Source organism: Ammospiza caudacuta, chromosome 9 (assembly GCF_027887145.1).
Source record: "Ammospiza caudacuta isolate bAmmCau1 chromosome 9, bAmmCau1.pri, whole genome shotgun sequence".
Classification (NCBI taxonomy): domain Eukaryota; kingdom Metazoa; phylum Chordata; class Aves; order Passeriformes; family Passerellidae; genus Ammospiza; species Ammospiza caudacuta.
Window position 1 is genome coordinate 22544956 of NC_080601.1, and position 20449 is coordinate 22565404.

At 35.3% G+C, this 20449-nt stretch overlaps 1 protein-coding gene across 4 annotated transcripts in view; it reads left to right on the top strand.

The window, feature by feature from the left end:
- PCGF5 (polycomb group ring finger 5) overlaps window positions 1–20449 on the top strand; it is a 65745-nt gene that overhangs the window by 34375 nt on the left and 10921 nt on the right. For 2 of the 4 annotated variants that reach the window (XM_058810075.1, XM_058810074.1), the window contains 7 exons: window positions 7584–7680; window positions 12098–12153; window positions 12273–12332; window positions 15567–15715; window positions 16826–16924; window positions 17955–18044; window positions 19870–19929. In XM_058810075.1, the coding sequence (XP_058666058.1) occupies window positions 7584–7680; window positions 12098–12153; window positions 12273–12332; window positions 15567–15715; window positions 16826–16924; window positions 17955–18044; window positions 19870–19929 (611 nt within the window). The remainder of the gene's footprint in view (window positions 1–7583; window positions 7681–12097; window positions 12154–12272; window positions 12333–15566; window positions 15716–16825; window positions 16925–17954; window positions 18045–19869; window positions 19930–20449) is intronic. The other 2 variants (XM_058810076.1, XM_058810077.1) reach the window with 2 other exon arrangements.

A 20449-nucleotide genomic window follows, 5' to 3' on the forward strand; every position in this document is an offset into this window, starting at 1 on the left:
GTCCCCATGTGCAGAAAGATGAGCTGGCAGGGAAGGTGACCAGCCTGGCTGTACAGAAAGCCTCTCTGGATCTTAATAAGAAAAGTAGAGTTTCTGAGTTTGGAAGAAGGGGCAGTCAACCCAGAAGGACTGCAGGGACACCATGAAGTTATGAAGAGAGAAAATTAAAAGGACCAAAGCCCAACCAGAACTTAATCTGGCTACTGCCATAATAGACAATTTAAATGTTTATATAAATATATTATCAAGAAAAGGAGTGCTAAGGAAGATTTTCATTCGTTATTGGATAGAGGAGGAAAATAGTGACAAAGAATCAGGAAAAGACTGAGGTACTTAACAGAGGTAAATTTATTAGAGACAGATAAATATATTATTAAATTCTCTCTCTCTTTTAAGAAACCGGGAAAATTCCCGTATTAGCTATATTTTTATGGTTGAAGTTTAATGAACATTGACAACTTTTAAAAGTTGGGGTTAGGGGAAAATAGTTACATCGGAAATCAGACTTAAGAAAAAAGTGTTTTTATTGTGGTATCTTTGTTAACATAATTTTTTTTTTTTTTTACTTTTGGTCCTATTACAAAACATTAATGGCATAAGGAGCATTCTCTTCTCAACAGCATCTGCTTCTTTTGTTCTTTTGTTGTTTGTGAGCTCTTCACTGAGTCAGCTCTGTCACTGCCTAGTTCCCAGGTCAGAGCACATGAATTTTACTGACCTGCCATATAGTTACACAGGTCTTCTCACCAAAAATCTGTCACATATTTGGGTCCTTAAGTAGAAATGCAGGAAAGATGGTGGTGTTTCTTTAAAGCAAAGTCTAGTTTCAGTTACCAAGATACAAAGATTACAGTGATGGAAAGGAAAATTTAAAACTTGAAAACAGTAGTGATATGCAAATCTTATGTCTGCAAAGGAGAAGGTGATGGAAGAATTTAGGGAGGTACTCTGCTAAGTTATCTTGTAGAAAATATTTTTTATTTTTAATTTTTTTTTCAAATGCAGCTATGGTACCATACAGGTATAATTCTTCAGTATTGCCCAAATAGATACACAGTATACAATGATTTTAACTGTCCTTTGGTATTTTTCTTGTACTTACTAATTGCCATGACTGAAAGCAGTATTGTACAAATGACCAAAATCTGCAGGTATTAATGGTTGAAGAAGCAGTCTAAATTCATTAGATACTGGGAGTGCAATGTATGACTTTGGACAAGATGAAAAGCATGTATTGACATAGATGTTCTCCAGTGATCATAGGGGAACTAATGTGATCAGTGGTAACCACTGCAGGGAATTAGCAGTTGATTTGCATATTCTGTATTTCTGGAAAATATTAAGTCCTGCTCTGAGAAATTAGTGTCTTTTCAAAAAGAGATGTTTCTGCTGGGGCTTCTGAAAATGTTGGGCAGAAAACTCCACTATTCACTGGGTGAATAATACCTAAGTGCAACTTGGGTACCAGAACTGCAAACTTTCCTATCTCTGTTGGAAAGGAAACAGTTGTGCTAGTGCAGAATTACTTAGTCTGCAAATTCAGTACTTCAATTCTTTTTTGCTACTTTCAACAGAATGGTTTTGTCTTATGGACTGAAATCTTTTTGTCTGGTCTGTTGCACAGTTGTCAAGGATGTTTTAAGAACCACGATGGAAGCAGTCTGGATGTGAGCTAAAGGGCATGTCCCCTCATCTGTCTCCTGAGTCACTCCATTGTTTAGTACAGTGTGCACTTACAAAATTTGCAAAATAAACTTTCCTCAAGAACATTCTTTAGTATCTTAAAAAATAACAGACTGTTTACACTATTGTAGAAATGTTGGCTGAAATCATCAACAAACATCTGGAGGTTGTCTAGGCTAACTTCATGCAAGAGGCAGGTTAGTTGCCACTACTCTACCAGGTCAAGCCATGTCTCTGTGTAGCTGACATTTGAATTTCTAGGCATGGAGTCTCCACAGCTTCTCTTAATAATCATTTCCAGTGCTACAGTCTTTATCTAGTTTTTCTGAATGTCCTGCCAAATGTCAACTTGTGACCATTGCTCCTTGTGATACTGTTTACCACTCCCCAGAAGATGGGCTCTGTCACTCCTGTAACTGCTGTTCAAATGGTACAAGCTATTATTGCATCACCTGCCAGCCTATAGCATGATTTGCTTTTGGCAAATTGCTGTTTCAACTTTCTGATTACATTTTTGTCCCTCACATAGCTGGAAATTGACTCCAAGGGACATGATGTAATCTGCCATCTTCCCAGTGAGCTAGAGGAGGCTGTTTAGCTGTACTTCCCTGGGCCATCCTTCCTCTCTTTATTACAGGTGGCCATAACACACCACTCTTATCTAGTCATCAGGTACCTCTCATAATCACCCTGATTATGGGGATAAGATTTCATCTTAGTGAATCCTACCTGGCCTGTAGGTTTAAGTACATCCAGTCTTTCTCAGTAGACTTTAACCTGCTGCTCCTTGGCTGTTGATCATCCCTCTCCTTCACAAATCAAGCTAGTATGCAGGGAGGATCAAGCACTGCCTGTGAAGACCAAGGCAAAAAGATACTGAGGACTTCAAACCTCTCTGTATAAGCTATTCCTGAGTTGTTTCCCTCATTCATTAACAGGCATATTTTATCTAAGCTTCCTTCAGCTACTAGCATACTTACACAATTCCCTTATGTCTCTCATCAGTTTTAGCTATGGCTGGTCCTTGGCTTTCCTACCTTTAAGTGCCAGAGTAGTGATTTTATATCCTTTTGTTTCCCATTCTTGTTTCCACTTCTAATATGATCTACTTTTGCATGTTAATTAGGAACCATGTGCACTAAGCAATTCTTGTGCACTAAGCAGTTCTTCTGACATAATTCCCTATACAGTGGACTGTATAGCTCAGCCAGCTCTCTTAAGTCTCTTTCCAAGGATAGTCTCCTTGGGAAATCTGATGAGCTTAAACAAGCTAAAGTCCTATCTCCTGAAGTTCAGAGTCCTAACTGTACTTTAAGTGCGTACCCTTTCTCAAGATCCTCAGCTCACCTCAAGGCAAGCTGCTCTCTGTGGCTGTATTCATCACCAACTTTGCCCTGTTTGTGAACAGGAGATCAAAAGGTGCATTACTCCTAGTTGGTCTCTAATATTTGTGTTAAGAAGTTGCCAACCAAGGCAGACTAGGAACTTTCAGAAATATCCTTCCCTGCAGGAAATTTACCAGAGAAATAATTTTCAATATCAAATAATCTTTCAACCAGAGTGGTTTTCAGATTTTGCTAAAAACCTATGCTGTCAACACAAGATCCCAAAAAAACTTCACTGCAGCAAAATTTCTCACCCTCAGACAAGCGAGCTGAGCTGCCTTCAGACTCCTTCTCCTGCAAAAACTTTAGTCAGTGCCGTGTAGCAGGGCCTAAATGTTATTTTTAAGTAGTTTTCAACACAAAAAGTCTTTCTTGGTAATCACATGCTGAAATTCTCTCTCCCTTTTAACAAAAGAAAATCTAGTGTGACAGTCTCTGGTAGAAGTAATTAAGAGAGGAGTAGTCCCACTTGTATAGTTTCTGAAAAGAATGGTTAAGTGAAGTTTTCTGTCCTGTTTTTAAGCAAACACTTTCCCTAAAAGTAAGTGTTTTTAAAGCAGGCTTAAGGTAGATAATTAAATACTTCAGTAAATACACCAAATGCCTTGTTGCACCTCTGTGCCGTCAGTGAGATGGGTTTGATGTTCCACTAGATGGGTTTGATGTTCCACTAGCTGTGCATATCCTGTGCCCTTCCTTTGCTCACTGAATCAGAGTGATTAACTTTGAGAGAGGAAATCTTTGGAAGAATTCAAAGGATGAGTTCTGACAAAGAATTTGTACCACAATTAACTAATTAAATGTTATCTTGTAGAATACTTTATTTTAAAAATGCAATATGAAGTTTTATTTAGGTCCCTCATTAATCAACATTTAAACAGTAACCTGGATGGATACATATGTATGTAGATATTCACAAGAGATGTCCTTTTTTTGTTTGTTTGTGACATACAGCACAGTCTTGGCACTTGTATCTATGTTTTTCATCTGATCATGAAGACCTGAAAGAATGTGTGAACCAGATATCTGTGTATTGGTAAACAGCATTGTTATGCAGCCAGCCAATTAGCATATGTCACACAAGTACTTTTATCAGCCATAGAAAGTCATCTTACATGAGTTTAACTTTTATTGTGTCTCATCTGAAATGTCATTGAACGACAATGAAATTCAAGTTCTTATTTCACTGGCATGTGTAGCATATTCCTCAAAATTCTGCAGACTGTACATTTAGGTTAAGCAGTTTTCTTTTGCCTGTTTGCTGCCCTACCATGACCTACAGCAAAGCTAATGAAACCATGTTATTTTGTTAATCTGTACTGGAAGCATTCAGGGGTTTTGATTTGTAGTTTGTTTTTTTCCCTAAGGTGGTGAATTAATGATATTTGTAATTTAATTGTGTTTAAGGATTCCCTTTTTGCCTACCTTTTTCACCCAATGTTTAGATTTCATCCTGTTTTCTGAAACTGCAAAGAGATAGGCTTTGAAAAATGTTCAGTGTTTTACATTGAGAGTAACAGAGGACGATTATACCTATCATATAGGAAAATATTTGGTTGATGATCCCACTAGGAGTATCATGTATCAGTTTGTTATTCTTCCATGCTAGAATTTCTATGTATTTTTACCCTTATATTCTTGTTGGTAAATCACATTTAGTTGTGGTCAGCAAATCCTCATAGCACCATAACTCTACACAAGAAAAAGCAAAAGTTGGTTGGATTACTTCAGTATTGATTTACAGTTTCAAGGGGATTTTTATGGTATTGAGCTGGTTGTACAAGCACATGATCCAGATCTGTGTGTTTATTGGCTTAGAGAAACATCTATATAGGACTGGAATAAGGTTCCTTATGATGTCTTCTCATCATATGTTCTACTCAAAGACCTTTCCTATGCTGGAAATGAAGCTCTTAATTAATTATTAGGTCCTTTCTTGGACCATGCATGCCTTCCAACAGTGTTGTCTCCTCTGAGAAACAAAAGGTATAAAGAGAGCACAAAAATGTATTCAGACTGAGGAATTTAGTTCCTTTGCATAAATTAGTTTCTATTATAAAAATTTCTTCCATTTACATTATTGTTGATATTAACATGCTTTATGTTTAGCAGTGTTTAATGTTTGGGAGATTTTATAGAGTCAATTATCTGACTTAAATAAGTGTATTAGTTATTGATCCCATGGCATGGAGTTCTTCTGAATAGGGATAATTTCAGATTTCTTCTGGATGTAAATGGAAGCTATAGCTCAGATAGGGCCTATTTGTCTTTAGTTTGGAAAACAAACAAAAAACCTAGGAAGCTCAAATGTAAAATATCTTTACAAGACAACTCAATGCAGTAAGAACAGTGTCATCTCATCACAGACTTCAAGAACTCCTCTGACATGAGTGGAGCAGAAATCCTGGGAACAAGTGAAGGGAATTAAATTCTCTTAAGAATTTCAGAAAGTTTTTCTAGAATGCAAGGAAATCCTTTCAGAAGGAGGCTAATTCTGTTGCTTACAGAAAAGAAACCAAATCACTCTGGTATTGAAACAAAGCCCGTTCTCCTTTTGAAGAATTTTTGTGCTAATTCTCTGAGTCTCTGTTGCAAAAAGAAAAATGCATAGAATGGTTTGGGCTGGAACAGACCCTTAATTAGTTCTGACCCTCCTCTCATGGGCAAGGAGACCCTCCACTAGTTCAAGTTGCTCATTGCCTCTTCCAGCCTGGACATTTTCCAAACAAGAGAAGCTTAGGGGTTGTGTTTATCAATTCTGAAATTAATATTGAACAGTTGTACAAATTTTCCCACTTTGTTTATTCTTGATCATTTTAACTCAGGCTAGAAAGACTCCATAGAGATGCTGCTGTTTATACCAGACAGAAGGTTTACCAAAAACATAAAGACTAACTCCTTCCTTTGTTACAGGAGTTAGCAGATGAAACTCCATTGAAAAAGAGTTATCTTTAAGCTCAGCTTCTATGAAGTCAAGTTAGAAGAGGTCTAGAGTAAGCCAAACTCTTCTGTTGCTTCCCTCAGTGACTTTTACGTGAATTTCCAGATGACAGTAATTTACATCTGCTAGACTCCATGATTTCATCATCATACTTGCTCCTCAGCCATTTTCTCCCCCACACTCTTTGAACTGAGGTTTCCAACTAATGGCATTTCTGAGACAGCCTGTAACTCTCAACTTGGTGGTTCATTGGTATTGTCCTCACCCACCACTAAGCCATGCACCTTCTCCTGACAGAAGCAGTGAATTCAGGTAGATATAGACACTGGGATTAGGAGCTATCAGGTGCTGCAGCTGAAATGCTTAACTGACAGAAGAGTTATTTTACAGTTCCTTGACAATCTTGGGCTGTAAAGTTAAGGTCTTTAAGTTAGTGATTTAAAGCAGATGGAAGAAACACCTACATGGAGGTTTAATATGTGTGCGTTATCAGCATCAGCTGATTTGATATAACCCTTCTGAGCAAATATAGGCTTTGTTTGTTAAAGGAAGTTCAAGATTCCTAGAGTCTTATAATTAGGATTTACAAACTTGTTTAGAGATGTTTATACTTCTTTAAGTAATTGATGAAAAAATTTACAGCGTTTCAGCAGAAAGCATATTGCAGTCACAGCAGTCCATTTATTTTTTCAGTCCATTTACTGATGAATTTGCAGTTCTTATTTCAGTGTAGGTGAATTAATAATAAGAAGAGGGTAGAGTTTATCTCCATCCAGAACACTGTTGTGCAGTAATATTAGCAGGCATATTTGTTCTCATCAGCTTGGCTTCCATAATTAATAACATTAAAATCTACAGTCTGTAATTGATCATTTGGAAGCAACAGTAGTGTAGCACCTTGTTTAGTTTACTTTCAGTTGATTGGTTTTTAAATTGACATTGTTGTTGGTTTGGGTTTATTGGTACTTACCATGGTCCTGATCCTGATTTTTCATTATGAGGTTCAAATATTAAATGTTGAGTGTACATTCTGTCATTGCTTTGGAAAGCACCGTGTCAAAAAGGAAACACTTTGAACCTGTGTACAATTTCTGTGACCTTTTTTCTTACATTAAGTATTTAAACCAGTATTTTCAGCTGCAAGCAACACCATTGAACTGATGTAAGTTATTTCAGATCAGCTGAGGTGATGGTGGAAGTTCCCCAGCACCCACCTGAGAACCTGCCCTTTAAGATGGGACAGGCTTTAAGGTGTTCTTTAACCTGCTCTTTAAGGTGGTGGCTTCATGTGTTGTGATGCTGGGAGAATTCTAAGTAGCTGAAATATCTCATAATTTAAAGTGCTTGTCCAGCCTGTGCTGCTGAGCTTGGTGTCCCAGTGGAGCAGTACTAACAATGGTTTTGGGGAACAAGAAAGGGATAAGATACATTGTAATTATTTACTTTACAATAATACTCTTTTATTTCTGATGTATGAGGTAGCTACCATGTATCATTAGGTCATACTCAAGCAATATTACTTGGATTTTGTCTAAGGGGGTTTTTTCTTTTTATTTTCTCCTTCTCTGTCTTAGTTTGTAAGACTTGTATTGTTCAACACTTTGAAGACAGCAATGACTGTCCCAGGTGTGGCAACCAAGTGCATGAGACCAATCCACTAGAAATGTTAAGGTAAGAATCTATTTCACAGCATTTGCTGAAATGCGAGAACAACAACAAAAAAAAAATCCTAATGTGTTTATCCTAAAAGGGCAATAATTGTTTTGCTTATTTTTGTAATGCATATATGAACTCTTCTAAGCCATATAGGTTGTCATTTTCTCAGCTCCCACTACAGTCTAAATTGAATTTTTCAGATATAATAAAAGGAGGAAACATAAGGGAAAGAGACAGAAATAGTGCTTCTATTGTACAAGTTAAAAAATAATATCTCTATTAGCAAATAAATGAACCAGATACCTTTTATTCTTTATGTGAAATTAAATTCTAGAGGGTTGTTTTTTGAAATTATTTAGGGCATTCCAAACCTCATGGCAAATTTTTATTTTTAGAGCAGCATATAGAAAATTAGTCATGTTAAAAGCTATGTTTTTCAAGGCATAAGTCCACCAATCTGAATTGAAATCTGCTGTAAGATTAATGAAAAGACACTCATGAAAATAAGTTTTTACATTAAAAATACCCTTTTTTGAGTTTTTAATATTGTATTAACACACCTTTTAAAATTTTTTTAAATTAAATTCTGGATTCACTTTTAGTGGTGCTATGTTGAAACAAAGATGATAGACATCCAATAAGGTAGAAAAGTTTGCAAATGTCATCATAACTGGAAGAACTTCATGTTTTCTTGGAGTGATGAAGAGTCTCTGTGCCTTCTCTTCCAACACTACCTCCACCCCATCCCCCAGTGTTATTGTTTTGTAATACTGTTGTGAACTTAGAAGGACTTATTCTTACATTAATGTAAAAATATAAATTTCCATCTGGAATTTACTAGGCTTGGTATAATTTTCTGATGTCATTGGTTTTGTTACAATTTGTCATATATTGCATTGATTTTTGCTGATCCATGTGTACACATCCATTCCCAATTATGTACCAAGAGCATAACTGAAAGAGATTCAATTCAGCAACTGTAAAGGGTGTTATTGGCCTAAGACTTTGTCATCTGAATATTTTTGGAAGGGTGGGGCTGAGCAGGTTCATGTAGATTATTTTTCTGATTTCCTGTCAGTTTCTGAGGTGCTGTGTGAGTCATAACAGAATATGCTGTAGGCTAATAATAAGCTGAAAACAAAAGCATTTAGAAATATTTCTTTTATTCTCATAGGATCACTTCATATGAGATGAAAAATGCATTTTCTTAAACATAAAATAGTTGTTTAGTAAACAAATATTGTCCTTTGAGCAGGAAATTATAGATGAGTGAGGAAAGTTGAGAGCACAAGCCAGAAATGTGAGAAGAGCTATTTTCTCTGCAATTATTTCCTGCAATTCCTTTTAGAGTCATTTGGTCTCTTTGCCAAGAAACTGCATATAGTTAGTAGTTTCCTGGTTGTATTTTATGAACCAGCTTTAAACATTTGCTAAACTAATAATCAGAAGAGCACATGAGCCATGCAATGGAATTATCTTTCCTGGATGCTGCCTGCATAACTTAATACAAGAGTTACACTCTGACCATGGAGATCAGCCCCATCATTGCTAAAGAATGCAGTCATTTTCTGAGAAATTGTGTTGAACACCACTTAGGAGTTTTAACTAAGATCTCTCAGATAAGCTTTATAAACTTCTTCTAAACTCAATTCTGAGTAACTTCATAACTATGTGGGCTTTTTAGATGTATCTCTTATTTGGCAGCATTTAGGGTCTCTTGTATCTACAAGAATAAGTCTGAAATTCAACATTGAGCTCTAAAATGAAAATGTAGGAAGAGTGTTAAATTTTAAGAATTCCTTTTACTAATTTAGCAGAATTCTGCATCATCAGTACTCAATAGGGTCTGTGTTGATAATGCCATAGGGGCAGACTTCTTTTTTCTCTTGCTAGCATAGCCCTGTGCATGCAAGTTTTCCTGAGCAATAGTCTTAGTTTGGTTCACATTTGCTGGTAATTATCAGATTACCAGATGCTGATCTTGTAACTCATTCAGTATTATAGAAGGGTTGGAAAAATGAGCTATACTAAGCTGGCAGAAATTCTTGATTCTTTTTTCTATATGTTCTGGTTTGGAGACTTGGAAGATGGTTGGAAGATGTGGGAATGGAAAGAGGTATCTCTGAAATATCAATGTTCATTTTTCAGCATTAACAGGAAGTATCATAGTAAATGACTGAGACCACTTTTTTCAAGTAGTTTCATTTTGGAATGAGTTTGATGTGAGACACAAAAATACAAATATTTATGTCAGACTGCTTACATGTGTGGATTATGGGAACACTGAAAGATGCATCTGAAATTGAGAATCTTGTAATAATTTCATGTTTCCCTGCATTTAAAGATCAGATTGGACTTTTTTTTCCGCTCCCTATCAGAGTATTGATTACTATTTATCCTCTGTAAAGAAAGAAGTTTTTTGGGTTTTTTTGTTTAGTTTTTGGAGAAAAATTAGGTATTGACTAGAGTGGGAAGCCACTTCTTGCTTCTAGCATGGTAAATTTGCAAAGTATACTGGATTTTTTTTGCTATCTTAGCATTACCAGTGACTTTTGTTTTGAGCCATTGAAAGTAAATTAGAATGTGCTAAATGGGAATTTTCAAAAATAAATGAAAGAAAACCAGCATGTATTATACCATCCTCAAGAACAGAGGGATTTTTAATTAAGGTAGTAGTGTTCTCTTTTGAAGTCCTTATTTCATTTCATTTCTTTTAATGAGTAAATTATGAAGGTTGGAGCTTTCTTACAGTGTGAAATGAATTCCATTTCTAAGGCATGTTCCCAAGTTCCCAGTGCTCTGCTGTGGGAACCTCACAGAAAGCAGCACCATGTAGTTCCCTCAGATACTGACAGAGAAGGCTGCAAGTTACACCACCTGGGAAGGTAGACCTACCTTGTATCTATCAGAAAGCCAGCACTCAGACATCCTACAATTTTAATTTCCTTCTTATCTGTGACAAAGTGCTGTCTCTTTTTTATGGGAGGGATGTTTCACTTGCTGAATTTTTGTTGTTGTTGTCCCCTTAAGAAGAAGCAATAAAAATGGGTTGTGGTTGTAGCTGAAACAAAAATATTTCTATGGTATGACTGAATCTACTGATGGATGCCACAGGGATCTGGTCTCAGAACTTGATGGTTGGGTAATGGGTCTAGTTGTAAAGTGCAAGTACAAATTCTCTAAGGAGAACCTTGAATACTCATGTATTTATTTTAAGATGATTGTTATCAATTTATATTGATTGTAGACATTCCTCAACAATAAAAACATTCATTCTTACTCCTGCTTTGCAGCTGTTGGTGAACAAATGACAGAACAGCTATGTTTTTTTAGCAGGCCTATAGTGTATTATTAATACCACGTACACACATGTATTTGCAAATATGTATATAAAGAAATATATTGTTATTGAGATGAAAAAATAAGGCAATTTAAAATATGCCAGATTCTGACTGAATGTCAAGATACTTAATTTCTCTGTATTACTTAGTATTTTATTTTGTCATGACTTTTTGTTTAGGCTGTGGGCAATGGGAGTTTCTGTTGAGGAGAACATAAAGGGCAAAGGAGAGGAAGGAAAAGGAAACAGAGTGAAAGCCAGAGGAAACTGAAGGATGAGAGACCAGGAGAGGAAGTAGAACTAGAAAGCAGATGATAAACTAAATGGATAGAATAGTTGGTTAAATTAAGAGAAAAGGAAAGAAAAGTATTTTAGCTTCAGCAACAAGAGTAACTGCAGTGTGTACACTGGAAGGGACTGTGATAACTAGTTTTGGCACTAATATCAGGGTATCAGAGGACATGCCTGTGCAGTGTACTCTCTTCTGGTGTACAACACATGGCAGATTTAAATAGTTCAAATTAACTGTGCTGGGTGCTGAGAACTATCAAGTCAGAGCAGCATGGGTGCTCTGTGGTCTTCTCTATCCTGCCGAAACTGCTTTGCTGTGGTATGGTAAGTAGGAAATAGTCTATTCAGGTTTTGTAACAGGCTTATTACCAAAGCACTTCAACACCTAGTATGATAATGGAGTTTATCATTTTTGTGCTTACTACTCATGAGCTGGACCTTAAAATTGAATACTACTTTTCCAGTTTGTTCCTTCTAGTAGCACTGCTGTTTGCGTGTAATACAAATTCAGTAATAAAAATTTTAGAGTATAATGTTTTTATCTTTTGCTTCATTCTTATCTTTATATGTTAAAAAAGTAATTCCTTCGTTATTTCTATGATAAATCCATTTAGGATATGGTTGAGATAAGCTTTAATGCATGTCGTCTCTCAAACTAAAATCAGTTGACTTTGACAGGATAGGATCATTATTTACTAGAAAAATGCAACTCGTTACTCAAAAGCTTTTGTTATTTAAACGCTAAAAAGACTTAAAATGCTAGTATCCATTAATGTCAAATGTATTTTTTCCCTCCGAAAGGCTGGATAACACCTTAGAGGAAATTATATTTAAGTTGGTGCCTGGACTTCGAGAACGTAAGTTTCTTATTTGGTTTTGGGAACTGTTTGGGTTGGTGGGGGGAATATAGCTCTTTCTAATTTTATACCTGGTATTGATTTGAAAATTCACATTACTGTTCTTTGATGTTAACTAGAGGAACTGCAGCGAGAGATTGAATTTTGGAAGAAAAACAAACCTCAAGAAAATGGACAAGGTGATGATTTTTTCACTTTCATCTGTGTGTTAAGTAACACTGTTTATTAAGACCAGTTTCTTCACTGACACAATTACATTTTGTTTTTCCTGAATTCAAAGATACTACAGAAACTTGTAGTGAATCTGTGCAGATATATGGGCCTTCACATACTACTGCTTATCTATCAACCAGTTTGTTAACAAACTGTAGCTGTTTTACTATTATTTCATTTGCATTATCTTAGGCTCTCACTTGCAACACTCTCACAATTGTCCAGCTGAATTCTTAATTTTCTTAATAGAGCATGGCAGGATTTTTTACAGAGTTTTTACAAATTACTTTCTGTTACCAAATTTCACCATCTGTTAAGTAGGAGGTTGTCAAGAATTAGTTATGACAAGCAGTAAAACAGTTTTCCACACATGCCAAATAATTGTTTTCTATAGATCCCATAATGCTTTTTTGGTTGGGCTTTTTGGTTTGTTTTTTTGCTTTGTTTCATTTTTTGTAGTTGACCCATGAACTTTGAAACTCAGTACTGAGGTGCTAAGCGAGGACTAGACCAGCTGGTTTTATGCCCCTTTAATTTGACATCAAGTTTTTAATACCATAGCCTATTTGATTTGATTTTAAAGAACTTGTGAAAGACTCTGCTAAGTTAAAAAATAGCTATTTTCAGTAAAGGGTAACTGTCAAGTAAACATCTTATATTCTTCTGCATTCATTTCATTATAATATCTTCTTTTCAACTTCGTAACATTTAATTTTCTTTTTCACAAGTTTTGTTGACTTGGACTAGACATTCATTGTGAGGGACAATGTTATTTTCTCTATTATATAAATAAATTATGAATTGCAGAACAGTTTAGATGAAATTATATTAGTTTACTACAGTATACTATGTAGTTTATACCTGTTCAGTTCTAAAAAATACTCAGAAAATATTTTTGTGAGATAGAGACATTTCTTGACTGTTTAGAAAATGATCTTCTGCTATATACGTAGAAGGAATCAACAGATAATTTGCATATTTGTATAACGTGACTTACTTTTGACCAATTTACTCTTCTGGTTCTTACCTTCCTCTACTAATTTAATGATAAATCCAATAGAGATGAGTTAGTCAGTGTAGTGAGAGCTTGGATTGTTTTTTGTGAATGAGAGGAAAGTACTAACTCACAGATTATACTTCTGAGTAGCTACAGATGTATCCAACTCCGTTAGAGACTGTAGCCTGGGGCTACGGAACTTTGTGTCTGCAAAGTATTTGAAAGTCATTACAACGCATTGATACAAATTATGAGCACTTAAGGTATTTTCTGCCACAAACAAGCATTTAGAATCTTGCCTGGGAAGAAATTATTTGCTGAGGATAATTTCATTTAAAAGAGACTGTTTCAGTTGTCAATACCATGCCCTGCAATCTGCAATCAGATTGTCACTGTAGTTTAAGAGTCTGTCAGTTATGTCCTGTGCCACAGGTTGCAGCACAGTTCCTAACCTAAGAATCTAAGAGCTGTTAAAAAATCCCAGGACTTAAAGTTTTCACATATCAGAAGGAAAAAAACCTAAACAATAAAGCAGATCTCAGCCATTGGTGACTCCTGTAGGAGAGTGGTTGCCAGAAAGAATTGATGAATGACAAAATGCTATGGTACAGAGAGAAAATATTCAGTGGTACTTTCCAGCCTGAAGTAAACAAATGCTTGTGACAGGTAGACTGCACCTGCTCAATTGATAAAGTTTGCTTCCTGGACTTTCAGAAAAAAAGAAAAAATATCTGCAGTTTGATACTGTAAATTCTGCTCATGGAAGATGATAGGAATAAAATGTGCATATGATACACATTCAACTAAATGTGTCAATAGCTAATAGGGACTTGGGGATAAATCTTGCATAATTAGTGAAAGCTTAAAAATTTTAAGAGAGAAAAGTAATGAATACAGCTTAAAACTCTTCTTGAATATGGAAATTGAGCAAAGGCAACTAATTACTCTGTCAAGAAACTTGGTTATGGATTGGTGTTTATTAAAGTTTACATTCCATTTTCTCATCTGAACTCTTCTAAGTTCCTTTAGAATCTGGTAAGTGTAGGAAACTAGTAGAACATGATCTGAAAGGTTTTTTTAAAAACATGAAGGCAGCTTATTCAAGTTAATTGTGATAATGTTTTATTCCAATAGAGAGCAGCCTTTGTTTTAAATCAAAATAAGTAAGTTGGGGATACAGAAAAGAAAGCTAAATGTGTACAATAAGATTATTATATACTGTACACTAAATCTGTAAACCTTACTCCATGTTATGGTTATTATTTACATACATTGCAGCCTTATCTAAATGTACTTGCCAGTCTTGGTATTTGAGTGCTCAACTTTGCTAAACCTTTCTAAACCATACAAGATGGTACTTTTCCAAAGAGTTAGAATTTTAACCAGGAACCAGTAGAACATGTTAACAGCAGAGTGCAAGGGGATAACATTTTCTATGTGATTATGTAGTTTGTATAAGCTCTGCTAAAAAATACACAGACCTTTCCTCTTTTCTTATATTTTTTTCTTTTTAAAAGGGAGTAAGTAAATATATGGCTATTTAGTTGTTAAATCCTTCTGGAGTTCTTACAGTGACCTATTTAGATCTGGTCAAAAGTGGATGAAGTCTAAGGTTTAGTTTGCCTTGTGATTGCATTACAGGCATTTGTCTTCACTGAATTATTGTGACAGTTAATATGAGTTGATTGGCTGTGTTACTTCGATATATGTGTTGGTATTAGTCATTCTGTTTTTTATTTAAAAACATTATTTTTGTCACTGGACTGCCACACTATACAGTAGGTTTACATGTCTGAGTGATTGTGATGCATGCAGAGTTGCAGGGTTTTAATTATTGAACTAAATTATAATAATATATATATAATATATATGTATTATATATAATATATATAATTATAATTATATATTTTATATATATAATTAAATTATTAATTATATCAGAAGTAGACAGCCATACCCAATATAGTCCATCAACTAATTATTTTCTGTTCCATAGAAATCTGTTTGCATATTTCATTAAAATTTCAGCCATGAAAATTAGTTTCCAGAGATGTTTAAGTTGGTCAGTTTAAGAATGCACTGAGTTAAAACTGTGTGAAGTTAATGTGAAGAAAAATTATGGCTCATAAAAATGCCTTACTTCCTTATATATATGATTCTTAATTACTTTATACTTAAATAATACGATCTTCATATTTTACAGATGAAAGTCCAAAAGCTGATAAACCCAAAGTAGATGAGGAGTGTGATGAGAATGAAGAAGACAAAGACTATCACAGGAGTGACCCACAGATTGCAATCTGCCTCGACTGTTTGCGCAACAATGGGCAGTCAGGAGATAATGTTGTCAAAGTGAGTAGCAAACAAGCTGTGCTGTACTTATTGATGACAAAATAGCATCTTACAGGAACCAAATCATTTTATAACCATTAAAAATAAACCTGATTGTAGTGACCTGTTCCCACTTCACACTTATTTAGTCCTTTCCTTTGAGGCATTTCAGTGCATCTTTGGAATTTTATGAAAATACAGTTCTATACAGAAAGCCATCTGTGACAGTGGAATTTTTGTTTGTGTGTGGATTATAGTTTTGTAGCCTACAGCCTTTATGGTATATAACTGCACTACACAACAGATTACAGCACACCACAGAGGTATTTATAAAGCTAGCTGAAGGTGAGCTGCCTCATACCTTGAGGATTACTGTTTTAACATGCCAGAATGAACCTGCTTATCAAATATGTGGTGCCCTGAATGACTGGGATCCAGATCTTCTGAGCTGTAAACCTGATTCTGACCCTGATGTGTTGTCTGTGGCCATGGGGAGATCACTTCAGTCTGCAAAATGTGTGGAGTAATACCTGCCAATTGGTGTTTTAAGAATTAGGGATATTTGGTTTCTATTCCTGAGGGGGATTACCTAGTATACTTAGTCTACAAGAAAGTTTTTAGGGATCACCTTAGGTTTTTACAATGTTTTATTAAATTACAAATAGAAGGATAAAATGAAAAATATATTTAAGAACTTTTCTAATAAAGCTACTTGTAATTTTTAAGTGTTATGTTACATGTATAACTTTGGAGGTTCTTAACACTTCTAAGAAATGCAACATTTCTTTGACCCCCAGTGTTACTAACACAAACACACTGATTATTTAAGTTCTTCTGGGGGTTTTGATGGGTTTGGTGGTAGCTGGGCTTTGGTTTTTTTCTTTCCTCCCTTCTGTATCTTTTAGAAATATCTCAAGAACCAGGGTCAAATGAAGTTGTTTGTCATCTTTTAAATTTTGAAAACAAGTGAACAAAAATGAACCTATGGTGTCATTATGAATTAGAAGAGAATTGGTTACTGATTGAAAAGACTATCAGTTATAGGTGCTCCTGCACTAAAGATTGCTCACATGTTTTTTAAATTTTTAAATTTGTAACATGTTTTTTTCTGATTTGTTGCTGTTGCTTTAGGGCTTAATGAAGAAATTTATCCGCTGTTCTACTCGAGTGACCGTGGGAACTATCAAAAAGTTTCTCAGCTTAAAATTAAAACTTCCAAGTTCCTATGAGGTACATTTGAAAGAAAGATGTTTTTATTTTTATTTCCCTGCAACATAATATATTTCTGTGAAATTTAATCATGTTTGAACCTGCTTTCCCTCTTTCCAGGGATACAGGAATTTAGACTGAAGCACAGACTATTTCTTCAGCCTGTTCTTGTACAGGAGCCAAAGGCTCCATGCAGGGCAGGCTGTCTTTAGCACCAGCAGCAGCCTCCCAGCTTTGGTCAGGAGTAGGGCAGAGTTAGGTTTGGTGCACAGGTTATAACGATGCAGAGGAGTTTGTCACGGTGTCATGACATACTGATCAGCCTTTTTGGTGTCATTTGGTTTTTAATCTGTCCTTAATGCCTTGTTTTACAAAAAATCTGCTTACTTTGAAATTTTGCCTTTTTTTTTTCTGAAACACAGAAAATATTATAGGTCTAGTAATGAAAATACTGTCAAATATTTGCAGTGGCAGGCAGCAGTAAGATGCTATAATACAGTTTAAAGCAGGCATTTTTCATGCTGAGATCATTGCTTTTCTCTGTATTTTGCTTTCAGTTAAGGAATGTCTGTGTACTTTGAAGCGCATTTTCCTTGTAATTTCTTAGTTATTTTTAAACTAATTTTTTTAAGTTTCTTTACAATCTATTTTTTAAATGAAAATTACTATACTTCTGGTTTATATCTTTGGGTTTGAAAGAGTACTGGCATAGCAAGGTGGCCTTCAAAATACTGCACAAGGCTTTCTCTTCAAATGGATACTGTGTAGTGTAGCTAAATATAGGGAATGTTTGTCTACTGGTGATTTCATACCTCGGTAGCAGACTTCCTTCTGTCCACACTTCAAATAAAAACACAAAAGTGAATACCAGGGTACAAAAAACCATATTGTCAGCATGCTGTCTTCATCCAGCTTTGATATATATGTCTGATGGTATCATTATATAATGATAGGAGTGGAAGGATTAACTCTGGAGATTCACTTAGCAGTTCCTTTAGACATTAAATTTCTGCATCCCTTTGTCTTACTGGTTGTTCTGTTGTATTTTAAGCTGGATGTACTATGCAACGGAGAAATCATGGGGAAGGATCACACTATGGAATTCATCTATATGACAAGATGGAGACTAAGAGGCGAAAACGTAAATGCTGTTACATTTTTGATAAATGATGTTTTGGTGTATTTATTATAGACACTATACATGCTTTCACATCTTAGGCCCAAATATAATCTATGACCCTTCAAAAAACCCCTATTTAAAATGCCTTCTACATGTTTTCTGAATTTCTTATGTAAAACCCTATGGGTGAAACCCTTCAGCACATATATTGTGTAGATTCTGAAAGTTCAGAATAGTGGATGTATGATGTGTGCATGCAAGTTCTCCTCAGAGTTTTAAGTCAAGTAAGTGGAAACCCAAGCCCTTGTTCTTCACTAAATTTGTTTTTGGTGACCTTTTGAGTTATAATAGTTGGGGAATCTGCATCCAACAGTTCTTCAGTAAGAACCTGTTTTGTTCAGTCAATAAACTGAAAGTGACGCTGAAAGGATTACTGGTGAAATCTAATTGTTTTATTAATGTTTCTGTTAATACTGCATCTATTCTTTTTGGATATGCTATATAACAATAACATTCAGATAACAGCCAGATGGGTTTTCCTTGCTGCATGTGTATAAATTAGAATTGCAGTACTTAACTTTTTTAAAAAAGACTTTTTTTTCAGAAATTATATTCAGTTTGGTTTTGTATTGCCTTGTATATTATTTTATTAGAAGTCATATCCCCTTTTCTTCTCTTTCTTTTATGCATTTGTTTGTGTGTGCCTGTTGATTGGTCTTTGTAGCACATGCAAGTTTGTCTGTCATTACTAGTGGAGGCTAAATTGGAGTGCAGCTGAGGTTAAGCATTTACTATACCTTAATGTACTGATCTGGAGAAAATTCCAAACTCCTTCTCTTCTTTTTTTGTTTAAAGTTTCCTAGTGCTTAGAATAATAAGTGCTGGGGCACAGACAGAAAACACGGAGAATTAACACATTGTAAAGTTAACAATTCACGAGTCTCCTAAAGTTTTACCTTAATCTGAAGCTGGAGGGGGAAGGATAGATTTTGATAGGAATTAGGGAGATCATTGTATATAGGCAAGTATTTGATAAATTTGAAAGTAATGTTGCATTGAAATTTGGTGATTGCTGAAACCCCCAAGAGAGCTTTAACTAGAGTTTTTTCCAATACTGCCTTGAAACCAGTGGATGTCTGTTTGGTTTGCCATGTTGTATTTTTGTTAGCATTGGCTGTCCTATTAGGAAGTGTTGAGGCAACAATTTCAGTGATAATGGAATTTTTTCATGGCATTTCATCCTGCAGCCCTTGCCTACTACATGAAATTAGAGGCAACGGTAACTATAATCTTGCTAAAAAAAATTTGCACTAAAAATTTTCAAAAATCTCAGAACTATAGTTTATAACATTTAGTGAATGCAAGAGTTCACAACTCCTGCTTAAGTTTGTAAGCGTATTTATATACATACAGCATAGCCAGGTATGTGTTCATCTTCTCTTTCACGTAGCTTTAAATCACTCCCCTGAAGTCAAGGATGATTAACACCTCTAAAAAATTTAATTTTGCTCGTAATAAATCCAGTAATATCTAGGCTTCTATGATTTTGTTCTCCTCAATGAAGTTGCAATGGTAATTAATTAGCAATATCCTTCTGAATGAAGATCGAGTGAATCCATTGTCTTCATCTCTGAGCTTTTACTGCATAGCTGTGGACCTTACATGAGATAGACAAGAAAAGGGAAAAATATCCATTTATTCATTAAACAATTCCTTCCTGTTTTAAAATGAGTAAATTGATTGTAACCTTTACATTTAAACTTTTTTTAAAAAATCAATAAATGGTAAATGTGTATGTCCAGCTGTGGATGCCTCTTATCTGATCAGAAAATCATCTCCTCCGCAGTTTCGGTGTCAGAACTGCTCATCTTCGCAAGTCTGCTCACAGGATGGCACTTTCTATCAGGTAAGAGGCACTCACAACTGTGCATACTGCAGTCACTAAGGTCCTGTCAGCACTCCATTGTAGTTCAGCTTGTGGAGCTTTTATAATTCCTCACTATAAAGTGCTAAAACTCTGTGAGCAAGGTCTGAGCATTTTTATTCCTGCAGCACAAACTTTATTCAAAGGATTTAGGAATTTGTCTTCTGTGCCATAGGCCAGTTTTTGTTTGTGTTTTTTTTTGAAAGATACTGTTCTATAGGTTGATATGCCTATCAGCCTCAAACAATTATCTACTCTTGCTATCTCATTACTCTAACTAAGCAGTATTGGGCAGTCACTGGCAAGGGATCAAAACTTAAGAGTGTGAATTAAGAGACTACACTGGTTTCATCTCTTTGTGGGAATTCATATGTCCTTTTTGATGCAGTAAAAAAATGTTAGATTTCTCTAAACTCCTTTAAACTCCTTTTCATATTTTTAAAATTAGAAACTGAATAATCTCTAGAAGCAAAACCTCCAGAACCTGCAAACTGAAGCTGAT